At 32.1% G+C, this 17,780-nt stretch overlaps 1 protein-coding gene across 1 annotated transcript in view; it reads right to left on the bottom strand.

Moving 5' to 3' along the window:
- The window catches only part of LOC143231014 (pecanex-like protein 3), a 123,446-nt gene that overhangs the window by 47,045 nt on the left and 58,621 nt on the right, over nucleotides 1-17,780 (bottom strand). The window contains 5 exon segments of the mRNA XM_076465479.1: nucleotides 1,699-1,790; nucleotides 5,853-5,963; nucleotides 6,323-6,497; nucleotides 11,665-11,697; nucleotides 12,234-12,387. Coding sequence (XP_076321594.1) covers nucleotides 1,699-1,790; nucleotides 5,853-5,963; nucleotides 6,323-6,497; nucleotides 11,665-11,697; nucleotides 12,234-12,387 — 565 coding nt within the window.

Raw genomic sequence — 17,780 nt, 5'->3', positions numbered from 1 at the left:
TAAAAAACTATTATATTCATTCCTTTCTACAAAATATGTACTTATCTCTTGATGAAACTAATCATCATTAATTAATACAGGAAACTCAAATGTAAAGTACTTTTGGTAGCTATACCTTCATTGTTCTACTCTCAATAAGAAAGACCAGCTTTGAAGAAAAAGTATCCATAATAACAGTGTATTATTTTGATGGTACTTTACTATTTTTTTTCCCTTTGTGCTACTGAAAGGTAACCCATTATTTAAATAAAATACTTAATATAAGTTCATCAACCCTACACTTCACTGTGGCAATATCCATGGTTGCATCAATAAACATTCTTATAGGAAAAGCAATTCTTTCTGTACATATAAACTTATCTAAGTATTATCAACACAATGTTACTTAAATAAAAATTTTTTTTTAAAACGTGTACAAATAATTTTAGAAACATTGATTGTCTCTCCATGATACTTAAAAACAAACAGATTGAATAAAAGATTTTGAAAAGTTAGTTATCTGACTCGTAGCCCAAAAAATAATTTCATATTATTTATCATTCTTAAATATAGTGTACATAACACATATAATGTTTGTTGGAAAGTTCTATTTTATCAGTTTCCTTTTGAAAAGCCATGCATTCCACCATCCCTGAGCCAATGCCTTTTTTTAATGGTACCGGACTAAACATATGGTACCACTTAGATCTGTAAAAATAAACCTAGACAGAAAATACAGAGATAGGGCAGGGAGTGAAGCAGAAAAAGCCTCTCAGCACATTTTAAATGACCATAGACAACAATCACCTGTCATTATAGCCACAGATGATTTCCTTCACCAAAGATGACAAGAAATATCATTGGTCATTCATCATATTGTAGGACAACAACATTTTACTTAGGACTGGTAGAGCATTCAAAATGTCTACAAGCAACACAGGGATGTAGCTAGATTGCATAAATCATGCTCTCCTCTGGATAATTTCACAACAAAAGCACCTTTATTGAATCCTGCCAAAGGATATGAACCTCTTCTGCATTAGTGAGGTGAAAATGATAACCATGGGAGGTCTTCACTGACATTCAGGTGAAATGAAACTGCTGGCAAGCAAAAGTATAGTGTAGCTAGGAATAGCAAAAGATGTGAAATCAATCAAATGAAATGTAAGACCATTAGTAACATCAGTAAAGCAACTTTCTTCAACCTCCTATGAAGCAGCCAGCTTCTATGAAGAGTCAACACCTGTCCTTGCAACCCAAAAAAACTGTCATATACTACGGAGCATAACAACTACTTATAAAATAAAAAGATTTCATGATTTTCAATTGGAAGTTTACTTGACTAATAATTCTGAGTAATACTGATAATGTGTTGTTTAGAAACTCTTTTAACTTTCTTATTTTCAAAAATGAAAATACTTCATGGAGTTGAGAAGAAAAGATAAAGTTTCACTCCCATAATATTCAGACAAAAACGTCAATATCAAATTAACTATGAAGATTATATATGCTCTAAATTGCTAAATATATAAAAATTTTCACTTGTAATATACAACTTGGATAAAATACATGTGTATTTTGATAACAAGGTTAATAAACTTGTATTTATTGTAACACCAAACAGAAGTTTACAATAGCATTCATCATAAATTTTGTGAACTGGTATTATCTTTAAATACATAATTTTTTGCCTAGGTATTACTATAAAAAAACACTTACCCTGAGGCCACTGTATGCAAAACCATACAATACTGCTACTGTGAGTAAACTTCTGATGATGCAGTATGTGGCTGACAATAAACTTGTTGTAGCTGTAACAAATATTACCTTGAAAGTTAATAAAAGTATCTTATAAGCATGTTAAAGAACTTTTTTTTAAAATAATACAGTAGATACTGACATCAATTCATCAGGCTAATTAATTTAATTATTTAATAATATACTATCAAATAATCATAGAAAATTTTATGAAAAATTACTGATATTTCTTTCTTTCATCAAACACTAAAAACAGAAATTCAGACACAGTAGCTAGCTTGACATTTAACACTTTCACTACAGGCTTGGTATAATATACGAGTTCTACACATTTGTACTATAACTTTTGATACAGCATGTGTATTTTCATAAATTTGGTAGACCTTCAGTATAGACTGCATGTATTTTGTATACAAACCATAAGATTTTTAATTAAATATTTTAATAAAAATTTGTTTGCAAATATAGAGTTTGTTTCATTACTAGTCTGAGTGCAAAGTGATTTCATGTTTTGATTAAAAAACTATTCTTCATCCTAAAAATCTTAAATATTATTTATGTAATCTCTAAAACCTCCTAATTACATTTCAAATGTTTGTTTTCAGTAATACTTTATACTTTGTTATTTCCTATACTCTTAACTATGTGGGGTCTGTCACTTAACCAACCTCATGACCATAATAAAAAAATTAGGAAATAAATATAAATTATGCTTTTTCCATGTTAGAATGACTACTTATAACACAAAAATACAAATGTTTAGTCTAAGTAGCTTGAGTCTCATAGCACTATATATGAACATGTATTTATTATTTGTTATTATATTTACTTTCCAGTCAATGCTACCTAACATTACATAGCTCGCACTGGTGTGGTGCAAGTGCACTCATGTTACACATCAAGTAATATAACAATGACCTTTAGTCTTCTCTGTCTTGGCTGTATACTAGTATTTTGTAATAAATGGTCATATTTTAATTGTTATATATTATATATATGTATATAGATTATTACTATTTAGAAATACTCTTATTTTTCTTAAAATATAGAACAATAAATCAACAAGTAAAGCAAACAGTTATCTATTTTTTCTATGACCTCTGTACTCAGTTGCTGCTGGACATAGGTTGATAAGCCTTTTAAAATTTTGCATGTAGAGGATATCATAATAAATTTTCTTTAGATCTTATATATACAGTTGAATAACCAAAAAATTCATAAAGTACTATACTGATACCACAGAATTACACACTATAATTTATTAAGCTTAGCAACCAAGATGTATTCATATTTAAACAAATATGAAACTTTGAGCAGATTAAAGACACAACCTACCTTATTAAAATCTTGGATCGAAAGAACATTGTAGTGTTTATCAAAGATTAAAACATCTGAAAAAACCACTCTGGGGATATTCTAAGATGTTGACCGGTTATTCACGTCATATATTAAAATAAGTGTGTACAGGAGACTGTTTCCAAAAATAAAAAAGGGAGAACAAAGCCACTGTGTTTGGTCAGTACATAAGCCATATCTCAGCAAAATAAAAAGTTATGATATCCTTATTTCATATTTTAGCTTGTCAATATTAGTAATTTGAGTTCCTAATTTGTACATAACTACATATTTAGTATTTTGACATCAAAAATATTTAATTTTAAACTGTGTTGCATTCAACATACCATGTGACTCACTAAAATCTATATTTGGATATGTTCTTTTAGTATTTATTTTTAAAATAAGAAGTTAACTCATACATAATATTAAAGTTTGAAATATAATCTACAATTTGATTCCAAACTTATTGCCATAAATTCATAAAATAATAGTTCAATAAAATTTTAAATGCAAGTCGAGAAACGTGATATGGCCTTTGACCTGCAACCCATAGCAAAAGGGTTAATACACTTCACTGTTTACCAAACCTAGCATATAATGAATATTACTGAATCAAGAAAGAGGTTTTTAATGGTTTTTCTCAACAACTATACTTATGAATGATATACATTAATTGCCTTCTGCAAAACAAGAAGACAATCTGGTAAGTTGCACAATAAATACTAATTTTTACAAAGATTTTTATCTATATTTTAATGGAGATTTTTTTATAACAAATAAGACATAACACACATAGCATGAAAAATATTAAACTGAAAAATAAAAAAAAATGTTTAATAATGCTTTGTTTTAGAGCAAAGCTGCAATGGGCCATTTGCTGTGTACACCACAGGAAATCAAACCCTGAATTTTAGCATGGTAAGTCCACAAACTAACAGCTGTCCCACTTGTAGACAAAACAATTCATGAAATAAGTCCAATATACATGAAAATATTTTCAAACTATGCAATCCTTCGAAACAAAGCAATGATTCTAAATTCACAATGTATTCCTGTTAAACTCATAATTAATTGATAAAAATGCTTCAAAATGGCTTAAACATACTACTCAGTTTCTTTATTCATATCCTAATCAATCTAAATTAATTAGAACTTGTATTATTATTTGCATCATTAATACATACAAACTTGCATAAGTACTCACGTTGGTTCTTTTACAAAATCACAGTAATTTCACAACAGTAGAAGTAAATATTTTATAACTGTAGAGGACAGTTTTGCTTTTTTATAAGTAATATTTGCACTGTCATATATTAGCTCTTTTTCAGCTCAGTATCACAGGTTTTTAACACTTGAAAAATTATGTGCAATTTATTCTTTCAAATTACCTATAAAAATAAAATTACCATTCAAATGTGGGTATTTTTAATTTTCTATTGATGTAAGTTTTGTTAGCATTTGTTTTGGATGAAGCAACAAAATAAAAACATTATAACTGCTAATCCTAATCTTCAATTTTCACCATCTTTTGTAATAATTACTTGGGATAATGGAAATCATTAAAGTTCCTGTCTGCAAGGATAAAACTTGTCAACAGATGAGCCTTAGCTATAAATACATAAGCACAGAATTAAAGGTTATTTTTAACTCGTATAATTAAAAAACAGTGAATTCTTAAAGTTTGCAATGTCAAGAACTGTAAAATTCAACTATCCATATATTTTGTATCATGATTTTCAAGTCTCTGAATCTGACAAACTTATAAGTATATTATCTAAAACTTTAGATTAATATTTCTAGTGACCTGTTTCCACTAAATTGTAAAGTTTCTAATTACATTTTGAGGTGTCTTGAGGCCAAGCAGGGTATTTACCTTGTAAGTTAGGAACATTTTATTATTTGTATATCATGAAAATGTAATGAAGTAACTTGTGAATTTTCCTTAGTGGTTATCATTTATTTTACTAAAGTAATTTTACTAGCAGCTAGTTTTCTGTTTGCAAGAACTAATGAGGTTTGTAAATCAAGGCCTTAGTCAATTCTAACATCGCATTTTGTTTCCAAGCAATATATTTTTGAACATGTATTGATAAATTATTAAAAAGAGAACACTGATGAGTTTTCTGTAAAAATAGAGTGAAATAACTACTATTTATTTATATTAGATTTAATACATTAGAGAATTCTTTCTGCACTACTTCTTTCACCAATGTAGTATAACTCATGATGTCATTAAATCTCTCTGGTATATACATGAAAACTAGCTTTCAGGTTACTGATTTTGTAGATTTTGTCTATCAGTGTAGTAAATAGCTATGTTATGTACTGGTGTTTTAATTGTATTATAAATCATAGACCAAAAGAAATCAAACTTAGATATTTAAAAGATCCTACAGTTGTTACAATAGATGTTTGAGTGTCTTAGTTTCAGATATGATATCTTTTATGAGTTAACTTTTATTAATGCAAAGTAAGAGAATGCATAATACCCATCACTGGGTTGTAAAGGGTTAAATATGCAAACCATTTTTTTATTTACCTTGAAACATCAAATGTTTTTGACAGTCTAAAAACGTTTTTTTCTTAGTTCAATAATTCATATTATATTTTTCTCTACCAAAACTCTAAGATGCTACAGCTAATAAACTAAATGCCAATTTTACAGTCGATTTTAACCAATTAACAAGTAAGACCACATAACATAGCAATGTTGTAAGAAACTCCTTTCTGTACACATTTTACTGTTGAAAGTAATTATTAAAAAACTTTACTCTCACCTGTACTTCCAAAGAGATGAATATCAATTTGTTCTAGAACATACATTACAAATGTATTAACTTGTGGTAACAGGCCAAAGCTGAAGATAACAGGCAATGCCAACAAAAAAACTGGAAAGAAAAGAAATATTTAGACTTAGATATGTTCCTGGTCACTAAAAAAAAAAACATACATATTCTATGAATGAATATTTACTTGGAATATATGTATATCTCATATCAAAAACAAAAAAATTTGAACCACAGCTTTCTATTTTAACCCCAATAACACAAAGGAACACTAAAAGGAAAATTTCACTAATTATGGAAAGTTAAATGCAGTCAAATTTGATTTATTTCTGGTTACGAGACTGATTATTTACAACATTACAGGTCACAATTTTTAAGAAAGAGGATGTTTGTTGTAGAACAGATTCAGTGGAGAACACAATCTTAATAGATATAAAATAATTAATCACATTAAAGCTTACCTATAAGAAGGTCACGCATCTTTAAAATGACTCCTCGTGTAGTTATAGCAACTCCATACACACTGAAAGAAGAATAGTGGTCCTTGGAATCAAGTCGAGTCTGCAGACCTAGCAGCAACACACAACACAAACAGAAGTATACAGGACGGCTGTACAAGACCACACGGTTGTAACCCTAGCAACAAAACAAATTAGTATACTTACTAGGTGCGAATGTAAATTCTTGTAGAATAAATAATTAAAATGCATAATATACTACAGCAAAAAAATCCACCCACCAAAAAATACAACTGATACAATTAATACTGTTGGTATATATTGCAGTTTTAAATGTTTAATGACATGTGTGAAAAGTATCTTGTAACTAAATAATATAAAAAACTAACCAACAACCTCTCTTAGATATGTGATTTTATTTAAAACCTACTCTCTATTAATGGTTGTATAAGTAGTGTTACTTATGTACTTGAGAAAGTACTTACAGAAAAATATTAGGCTCTAATATATACTGATCTGCTACATGGTTAGGTATAGATCTTATCAGCCTGCTACAAGTTGCTAACATACATATAAATACAATGCACCATAAATTTAGTTCAAGAAATTTACAGAGATACCAATTAGTAGATGACACATGCATAAAAAGTGCCAGACTCTCCCAACTTCACACCATGAAGGGTTACTGCAATGTTGGTGGGGGTTCAGGGGAAACAAATACTTTCTTGAAAAGCTCTCTGAATTTTATAATACAATACCCTTTGAAGATCAACACTCTCACAGATCCTCTTCTACATTTATACTGTGGATTTCACTCCTATAGACAGTCCAATCAGACAACATGCACTAACCTTTGTGAACAACATGTCGATTTACAGAAAAGGTTCTAGCAAAGCTAAAATCGGAAACAAGACACAAATATCTCTCAGCAGAAATAGTCATCAATCTTACCGAAACCACAGCCACATTCTGCACACTGAACAGACATGCTGACGAGTACAAACCATCATTACCTTTTGTCAACCTTCTAGTTGAAATATTGAAGCACCTAGGAGGAATCTTTGACAGATTACTGAACTGCATGAGCCATATTAAATTTGCAATAACCAAAGCTACCAAAGAGATCAAAGATCAAAAAGTAGAAACATGAAACAGAGCTAACCAATATAACATGTTTATGTGCAACCAAAGTATTACCTACTGTATCCTAAGATTATGCATTATGATGATCAGTATGAATGCCACTCAGCTAAATAATATTGAAAAGATACATAACCTATGTTTATGACTGGGCATTGAATATACTTCAGTCACCCACAACAAGGCCCTTACACCTAAAAAGCATCAGTAACACCAACAGCACATAGAAGACTTTGTATTTCATCTTCATGCCACTGTCTGAAATTGCCTAAAAGATGTCTCGGAAGACAGTTGTAGGTAGAGAGGTGCTACACAGCTACTACTGAGACAACTGGTCACCACTATATTTCATCAATCCCATTAAGAATAAATGTGCTGTGCACCACTCAGATCTGTAGAAACCAACTTAAGCATAAAATGTCCAAATTGGGCAGAGGGTGAAGCAGGGTAAGCATGTCAGAACCAATCTGAAAACCACAATGAACAGTCAGCTGTCATAATAGCAACAAATGATTCCTACATTAAAGCAACTGAGAGAGTTGGTCAGGCATTCAAGTTTCCAACAAGCAGCACAAGAATAAAGTTACCACAAAACAATCTCTCCTCTAGACTACTGAAAGCATTGAATACAAACAGTGTCAACAACACAGAACTGGCATTATTTGCACATACCGTAAAGGGTAAAGCTCAGTGAGAAAAGAGACAAGCTCAGAAGATGAGTCCCTGCGTTAAACCTGGCACAACTCTACTGACAGGAAATCAACCTCACACTTGCACTAGCAAGGCGAAAAGAGTAACAATGATAGCTCTTCATCAACATTCCGAGTGAATGAGACTGTGGAAAAACAACACATCACATTGGAATAGTTAGGAAAAGCCAAAAACAGGAAATCTATTTCCTATGAGGCAGCTAGACCCCAAATGAGAGGTTAACAGCTGTCTGCACAATGCCTGGGAATATTACTTAGGTTCAGCTCAACTCTGTAATAGATGATATATCAATGGTCAATGAATAAATAGAAATCACACATTCGTTGAACTAATAGTACGTAATTTTAACAGCTCATATAGTTCACAGCAATGGCATGACTTAACAAATTATTCAGATATGCATATATGTTAACATTTTCTAACACTTAAGTTGCATTTTCAATAGGAACTTATCTCCTTTTACCCCAACCTTTTACCTTTTACTCTACATTTATTTGCCCTCTAGGCATTGTCAAATCTTTTGAACAGTGCATCAGACTTTTTGTACCTCTATATTTTTTGCATCATTGCAGCAACATATGCTGATTGTATGACCACCATTCACCAATCCCATTGTACCTTCTATACAAGCATATTGCAGCAAAATTCTCACTTTTGAGAACTGACATATACAAACCCAAGAACACTGGCAAATCAGTGGAGAGAAAAAAGAAGTGAGTGAGAGGAAGCAAATTCCTATTGGAAATAACATTTTCTCACTTCTGAAACAGTACTACTTCCACTCCCCCATAACTATAATCTCACACTGGAAAAGTAGAGGGGCCAGTGAAGGCATAAAAACAATTAATTAAGCAGAAAGTGACTGCTATGAAAAAAAGCAGGTGCACCACAATTACAATACAACACACACCTCTGGGGTACAGCACTACTTCTGAAACACAGAGCAAAAACAAAGAAAATACGTGGCTAGGTCTATAATACCATACATGTATATGTCAAGTAAGGTCTGCCCATGGGGCAAAAAACATTCAGGGAAAATTCCTTGAGATACAACTGCAAGTGCAGTCCAAGAACAAAAACAAAATGGATGCATTTTGCTTAAGTCTGCAACATCAATAAGTGTGATCCACCCAGGCAAAAGTGTCCAGGAAAAGCACCTTAAATTGATATCCAAGTGAGGTCCACCCAAGCAAAAACGTCTGAGGGGAAGTGCCTTGATATACATTGGATTGTATCGAGTACAGTCCATCTGGGCAGAAAACATCCAGTGGAAGTGCCATGCATAAGAGATTTCATGCCATAATGCATGTATAATAGGCAGTAAAACAACAACAGTCTTCTTCTCATTGAGTGAGTACACATGGCTATGAGATTGTGTCATTGTACAAACCCCACTCCAATAGACCACTGCTCCAGCAACTAGAAAACAGAAGTAGCAAGGACCCTCATGCTCTACTAGGAAAACGGGGGACACATGTTGGGGGTCTAGAGAAATGACCCACCAGAAAAGCTGCTGCAATAGATGTCTGTATTTCCCTATTTTGATATGCAGAAAAATGTGGATCAGTGTGGATGGGTTGCAAAAACATCAATATGAGGCATATCCAGATGAGAACACATCTATAAAAAATCTCCTGAATGAAGGGACAACTTTGTTAAAACTTGGTGAGGACAGAATAAATTATTTGCAACCAGATTCTTAATACCTGGAACATGATAGGCCAAGAATATGATGTTATGGCTATAGGACCAACATAAGAGGTCACATTTAAAAAAATATAGAGACCTAGACTTAAAAACCCTATGTTTATAGGTATAACTGATGACAGCTGAATTGTTGGGAGAAAATGACTGAAAGCCTAACGAACTGTGAAAAGCTCAAGTGGTTAATATATTAAGTAGTTTCCTTGATTGACACACCAACCCAAAAGTTAAGGGACCCTGCCCAACTCACAAAAGAAGCATCTGTGAACAGATGTGAATAAAAACAAGATAGAGGAAGAGGACCCCTCAACATGGTAAAGCCTTGTCAAACTGCCAAACAAGGTCAGCTATGATCCCTGGTGAAAAGATAGTAGGATGATCCAAGGGATCATGGGAGAAGTTCCACTTGTCAAGAAGCATCCATTAAATGAGAGCTTAAAGGGAGGTCAATGTCCCCAAAAGAGAGAGAGAACCTCTTCAACAGGAAGGTGAAAACAGAGCCTGAGCAACTGAGCTAAAGCAGAGAAAGCTGGGCCCAACCAAGATGGGAATTGATGAGGAAATCCAAATAGAATAATCAAGTAGAAGAGCTAAAGTAGACATGGTAAATTTGACAAACCTGATCAATAAGGTGTAAGAGAGGCATGGTTTACACTCTCTTGACTGTTATTATTAAGCAAATGGCCATAAAAAGCTGGAGCAAGAAAACAGAGAAGAAATTTTCCTTCCCCTGACAAAAAAACTTCCTCAGAAATATGTTCATGGAGGAAGGAAGAACATGCAGAAGAAGTAAAGAAAGTATCAAACTCCAACGTAATTAATGCCTAATTATCCTCAGTCAACACTGGCAATTCCCCATGCTGGGGACAAGTGGCTTGAGTGTAATCTATATTGACAGGAACTTCTTCATCCACCACATGAAAATTTGAATTCATTATTCCACTTGTGTATTAAAAGAAAAACAGAGCAAACAATAGTAAATGAACTATTAAATGAATGAGTAATTTCCATTAATACTAAAAATTAGCAAAAAAACATGTCTAAATACTGTAGTGCCAACTGAGAAAGTGAGGATTGTAGAGATTTTATCTGTACAATAAGATCAGTGAAGAGCGTTGCTGCACTAAAGCAAAACATATAAGGATATAAAAGACTGGTGTACAGTTTGAAAGATTTATCATTTGCCTTCTAGACATTGAGGAAATACTCTTACGTTTTATTTTTCACTTTCTGGTTAACACTGTGAACATTAATATTATTAAACAGACATACCATTCACTCTTAGAATTAGTACAGAGAATACCCTTTTGGACTTTAACCAATAAAAATGTACTTATGCTGTTTTAAAATACTTTCTTGATTGGACTATGGAAAAGTATTAAAAATCAGGCTTAAAAACTATTTCAATACTCAACTGAATTTCACACAAGAATTTGTTCAATAGCAGAAAGATATCCATGGAATTCATAAATATCAAAAACTTTTTGTTGTGTTGTATAGTTAGTCTCTTAAGTATGATAGATTACGGGCATTAAATTATTTGATACTATATGCAGCTTTAAAGCAAAAATAACATGAATGACAAAATTTCCCTCTCTTGATTTTTACTTTATAAGAATAGTAATTGAAATATAACAAAATTTAATGATACATATTGCTCTACATTAATTTTACGTTGCTCCTGTTGTATAATTGAGTTGTGTTTTCAAACACCAGTTATCTTTCTTTAACCAACTACAAAAGGGACTTCATCATTCTATTCAAATAACTTTCACAATACTCAAACCTACATGTGTTGGTGAGGCAGCATCAGGTTGGACGCTCTAAAGAAAAAAGAAAAGCATTTCTATGATATAACAGTTCTGTAGAATCATGCAAATTCTCAAAAGCATATAAACAATGATTGTTTCTTATTATATAATACAGTATAGACACACATAATATTAATTCTCTACTTTTATTCAATAATCCAATATATTTTTAATCTTTACTTGAGAATTTTTGTTCACAGAATAATTTTTTTTAAGGAGAATATTCAATGTTTATCACGTAAGAAATAACTTTAATGCACTAATTGAAAAAACAAATGTAATTTGTGAAATAAAATTTTGTGGAGTTTACATATAAATTACTTAACATTTTTGTGGACTTTACATATAAATTACTTAATATTTTTGTGGAGTTTACATATAAATTACTTACTATTTTTGTGGAGTTTATGTATAAAATACTTAATATTTTTGTAGTAACACTTAAGTTTTCATAGAAAAATATGTTTTATTATTTTATGTAGTTTTTTCATTAATACCACACTATAAATACTGTTTAGTTAAACTTATTTGACTGCCCAAACACCTACCTTAAAAAGTGTGTACTGACAACCTGCTATGACAAAACAAAACACAAAAATCCATATATCATGGAAAAAATTATTAGCAAGGCACAGAGCCCCAAGGACGGCGACCAGCACCACAAGCACCACGGACACCACATTTTCTGTGATGGTTAGATTCCTATTTAAAAAAAAGTGTCATAAAAATGGTTGTAGGAGTTATTACTATGTATCTACATAATAATACTAATACTAGATCAGAGCACATTATAAAAGGTATTACATAAATTCCACATATTGGCTATTTGGTTCATATTGTAAAACACAGTAAAATTATTTCTTAGTTTCCTCTTCATTTCAGTATCTTTCATTTGTTTATGTCAAATATAATATCTATGACAGCTGCCAGATATGTTTCCACAAAACTAACTACAACTAAATACTAGAAATCACTGTTACTTATGAATATCAAATGTTTGATTATGTATATTTATTGGACCATGAGAAAATATTAAAGAATAGCAATCAAGTTAAAAACTACTTTAATATTCTACTCAATTTTAAAGAATATGCTCAACAGTAGAGAGATAGTTATTGAATTTATCAGAATCAAAACTGTTTTACAGTCACTGTGTCATGTAGCTAGTTTTAAATACAACAGCAAATGAGTATTTCTTCACTTGATACTGTCTACAGCTGTTTAAGCAACAACACTGTAAATAGCAAAACATCTCCCCCTCTCTCTCTCTCTCCTGATTTTATTCTGAAAGCAACATGACTCAACCATTCATTAACATAAAACAAATAGAGGCAAGAAAACCTGAACACCACCACAATAAAAATTAGCTTTTCCTTGAAATAATCAAATTTCTGGTCATGTGCAGCATATGAAATTAAACTAAATTAGAAATCATGCATCCTTAAAAATATCAAAGCAAGTAAGTAGAAATTGTTAAAAAAAGTAGTTTACAGAGTGAAAATGGACACTAGAAATCATACTTAATAAGGTCAAATTTCTATAGAATGAAATTGAACAGAAATCATACTTAAGTTAAAATTTTTATTGATTCTCAAAACACAATCAATAAAATGAAACTGGCCACTAAATATTGTGCTTACTTATGAAAATGAAATTTTGTCAATTGTCAACAACAAAGCAGTCCAGAGTCAAACTAAACATTATGAATATTTATTTAAAATATATTTACAGTGGCTTCCAACTATGAAACCCCCACAGTTAAAATTGATACAGAAACATTTACCTGAAATTATCAAATTTCTAGTAGTTAACAACAGATAGTTCAAAAAGTTAACTAAAACTAGACACTGTTAACCATGTTCAAGCAAAAATTTCTGAAATTATTGTAATATTAGAAGCATTTACTTAGCATTATTAAATCTTTATCAGTTGCCAACAACACAGCTATCAAGTTATTTTAAATATCAGAAATCACTATTCTTTATGAATGTCAAACATGCCATGATGCAGGCATTATAATATATATTATAGAAAAATACATTTTTATTAGTTGCCATTGGCATAGTCTACAATGATAAACTATATAACAGAAATTATCTTCATTTAAGAAATTCAAATTTGAGGGTTTCTGCTGAATGCAGATATAAAATTAACTAGGTACAAAAAGGTAAACATTTCCTTAAAAAATTAATTTACAGTATGTGCTAGAAGTTCAACCAAAAGAATTAAGTTACACCTCATAAACCATGTTTACTTCAAAATATTAAATCTTTAAATGCTGGAAACAAAGCAGTCTAGAGTCATAATAGATACTAGAAATCATGCTTATCAAAACATCTTTAAGTTGTAGTAGTTGCCAACAAATGCACCTCAAGAACAAAATTAGATACTTAAAACATCTACTTACAGTGTATACTGGTAATGCAGTTGAAAGAGCTAACTTAATCTAGATATTGTAAATATCTTTAATTAGGAATTTTGAACTTGTCTATATTAGTCAACTGAAGTTAAGCTAAATTATGAAATTTGTTTATTTTTAAAATTTAACTTGTTGTTGTTGCCTTCAATATACATTACAAAGATAAATTAACCAACATAATTATAAGCAAGTTTCAGCTAGTTAATACATGTCAGCCAAACTGACTAAGGACTGAAGTCTTAACAACCAAAACTTAAAAGAAAAATGTAAGTACAGAATAAAGTTCATCCAGTACTGGCTGTTGTTTTGGTGGTAAGAATATTCTCAACCTTAGCTTTCATGTACTTTAGGCTTTTAGATAATTAAGGGAGCTTCCTTCAGATATTGACAAAGTTTCAGTTATACAACAATAGAAATACCTGAACCAGGTAGCTGCATTCACAATGGTGGTGCCACGAAACACATTAGCTGATTGGTATTTTGAAAAAAATAATGAAAAAAATTATCTTTACCATTTACTCAAACATTTCATGCACAATGCCTCCTGGAAAGGACTCACATAAAGTTTGGATGGTAAAAACCTCTGCACCTTAGGATATTTTGAAGAAAGAGAGCAAAATAACTGTTATCAGCTGTTGCTGACATATGCTGTAGTTTTTACCTTGATATATGAGCCCAAAAAACACCAAATATGTAAGCAATCTCAGGAGATTGTATAGCAAGAATTTGTTCACTATGTCTCCTGTTGATTATAAGATATTCGACAATAAACTTATGACAAAAGTCCAAAAAAAATCCTTTAAGGCAACGTGGATCCCAGATTGGAAGAATATGGCAGGAGTGGCAATAGCATATTCACCTCTGACCAGTGTAGCCTCCAGGAAATGTAGTGGCCCCAAAGACTCAAATGAAGTAAGCAAAAAAAAAAAAACCCAACAACAACAAAGGTTATGATGCAGACATCATGATTCCAAATAGAAAAACACGATTTCCTGGTTCGGCAATTGAATGTACTATCGGTGCAGCAAGAATTAGCCTTTCAAAGTATCAGGAGCATGAGTCCTAAATTTATTTTTGACAAGGCCTTTGGAAACAGAAGTGTTCATGTCCTACTGTAAAACAAGATTATCTGATACAAATACCATCTAAGTTGATATGCCACCTGCAACAATTGGCTTAAACTAGTGACATCTATTTTGTGCCTAGCAACCAGTTTAGACAAATACAGCAATTAACTTAACCAAACATTCATGTGACTATTTAAAATAATCTTGGACTTGGCTTTAATAGCACAATAACATAAGCTCTACTTTCTAATGAGTTGAGTAGATTACTAGGTGACAATCCTATGGGTTGCACTGACAGGCTGTAATATCTTATAAGGAGAATGGTTACATGAAAAGAGGTAGAAAAGACTACTTTACTTAAGTTATTGGTTGTTTTCTGGCTGCATACTGTCCAAATGATTCACCATCTTCTATTTTTAATAGCTACATCATAGATAACTTTGTTTTACAGTAATCTCATTCCCTCTGAATGTTGAAGAAGACCCATATACACTGCTGGCCAAAATCTTAAGGCCAATGAACATAAAGAAAAAAATATGCATTTTGCATTGTTAGACTCAATCACTTATTTGAGTAAAGCTTCAACAGATGAAAATAAAAAAATTGAAAATAAAAATAAAAAAACTTTTTTAGCATTTAATAGGGAAAAGTGATCACTATGAAATTAGCCTAAATACTAACTGATCAAAAGTTTAAAACCATACTGAAAAGTGTAATTGGTAAACATGTAAAGAAATTTAGTCATTTGTGTTTAAGCATTAGCGTTGTCAACATCTCCCACTGACATCTCCTGGGTTACGTTGGGTATAAACATGATAAAGGCTAAAAAGTTGACAGAGTTTGAACATGGCAGAAATGTCAAGCTGCAAAAGCAAGGTCTCTCTAAACGTGCCATCACTGGTGAAATTGGGTGTACTAAAACTGCTGTTGCAAATTTATTAAAAGACCTTGAGGGATACGGAACAAGAACTTCAAGTGGTTGGCCCAAGAAAATTTCACTTGGGTTTAAGCAGGAGGATTCAACGGGTTGTCCGGCAAGACACCAGCCAATTGTCGAACCAGATTAAAGGCCCTTACAGATGCAGAATGAAGCTCAAAAACAATAAGACAACATCTGCAAGAAAAAGGCTTTAAAAACTGTAAACGTCTTCAAAGGCCACACCTCCTTCCACACCATGAAACAGATAGGTTAAACTTTGCTGAGAAGCACCAAACATGGGACATAGAAAAGTGGACGAATGTTTTGTTCTTTAATGAGAAAAATATTTAACCTGGATGGTCCAGATGGCTTCAAACATTACTGGCACAATAAGGATATCCCACCAGAGACATTTTCTACATGACACAGTGGAGGAGGTTCCATCATGATATGGAGTGCATTCTCCTCCTATGGAACAATGGAGCTTCAGGTTATACAGGGGCATCAAACAGCAGCTGGCTACACTGGCATGTTGGAGAGAGCATCCTTATTGACTGAAGGTCCTCACTTGTGTGGAAATGACTGGATCTTTCAGGAAGACAATGCTGTAATCTTCAATGCTTGCAGGACAAAGGACTTTTTCATGGCAAATAACATGATTCTTTTGGACCATCCAGCATGTTTGCCCGAACTGAACCCCATTGAAAATGTTTGGGGGGGATGGAAAAGGAAGTCTATAGCAATTCCAAACAGTGCATGATCTTTGTGAAACCATCTTCACCACTTGGAATACCATTCCAGCCAGCCTACTGCAAACACTTATATCGACAATGCCAAAGCAAATGTTTGCACAATGACAGCCATGCAACTCACTGCTGTGACCTCTTGTTGGGCATTTCCTACCGTGTTTAGGACTTCTTTTTGGTATGGTTTTAAACTTTTGACCAACTAGTATTTGGGCTAATTTCACAGTGTTCACATTTGCCCTATAAAATGTTAAAAAAGGTTTTTATTTTTATTTTCCCTTTTCTTATTTTCATCTTTCGAAGCTCTACTCAAATAAGTGGTTTAGTCTAACAATGCAAAATGCATATTTTTTCTTTATGTTTATTGGCCTTAAGATTTTGGCCAGTAGTGTATGAGGCAAGAGTTTCTCTGGACACACAATCATTCATTATCACACAGATATAAATGACACAACTAAAGTGCATAATTTGGACTTGTAGCTAGTGTTGAAATAAAGTACATGTTGAAGTAAAGGATAATACAACCACAAGAGTGCTGGGTCATCTCCAGTATACACAACCAGAAAGAAAAATGAAACACCAAGGTTATGTGTGGAATTTAGGCAGTGAATATTGTAACACACAGTTATGCTTTTCCTTTATTACATACAGATGGACAACAAGATGCACTGACAGATACATTCTGGTTCAACATTCTAAACATGGCTTTAGGCTACTAGCAAGTCAAATTGGAAAATAAAAGTTGACATGAAGCTTCTTTCAGTACTTTGGATGGACTTTATGAATTCTACATAATGACATTCAGTCTATCTAATGTACATGCCACTTTCTTAAGGCTGATGCAGCTTACACATTAAAGGCTGCAATGGGATTATGTTTCACAGATATAGATGGCTTATTGGTTTTTATTCCCACATTTCATGCTGCGGCTAAAAAAAAATACT

The sequence above is a fragment of the Tachypleus tridentatus genome, chromosome 10 (assembly GCF_004210375.1).
Source record: "Tachypleus tridentatus isolate NWPU-2018 chromosome 10, ASM421037v1, whole genome shotgun sequence".
Taxonomy (NCBI): Eukaryota; Metazoa; Arthropoda; class Merostomata; order Xiphosura; family Limulidae; genus Tachypleus; species Tachypleus tridentatus.
This window is presented reverse-complemented; position numbering and strand designations above follow the sequence as displayed.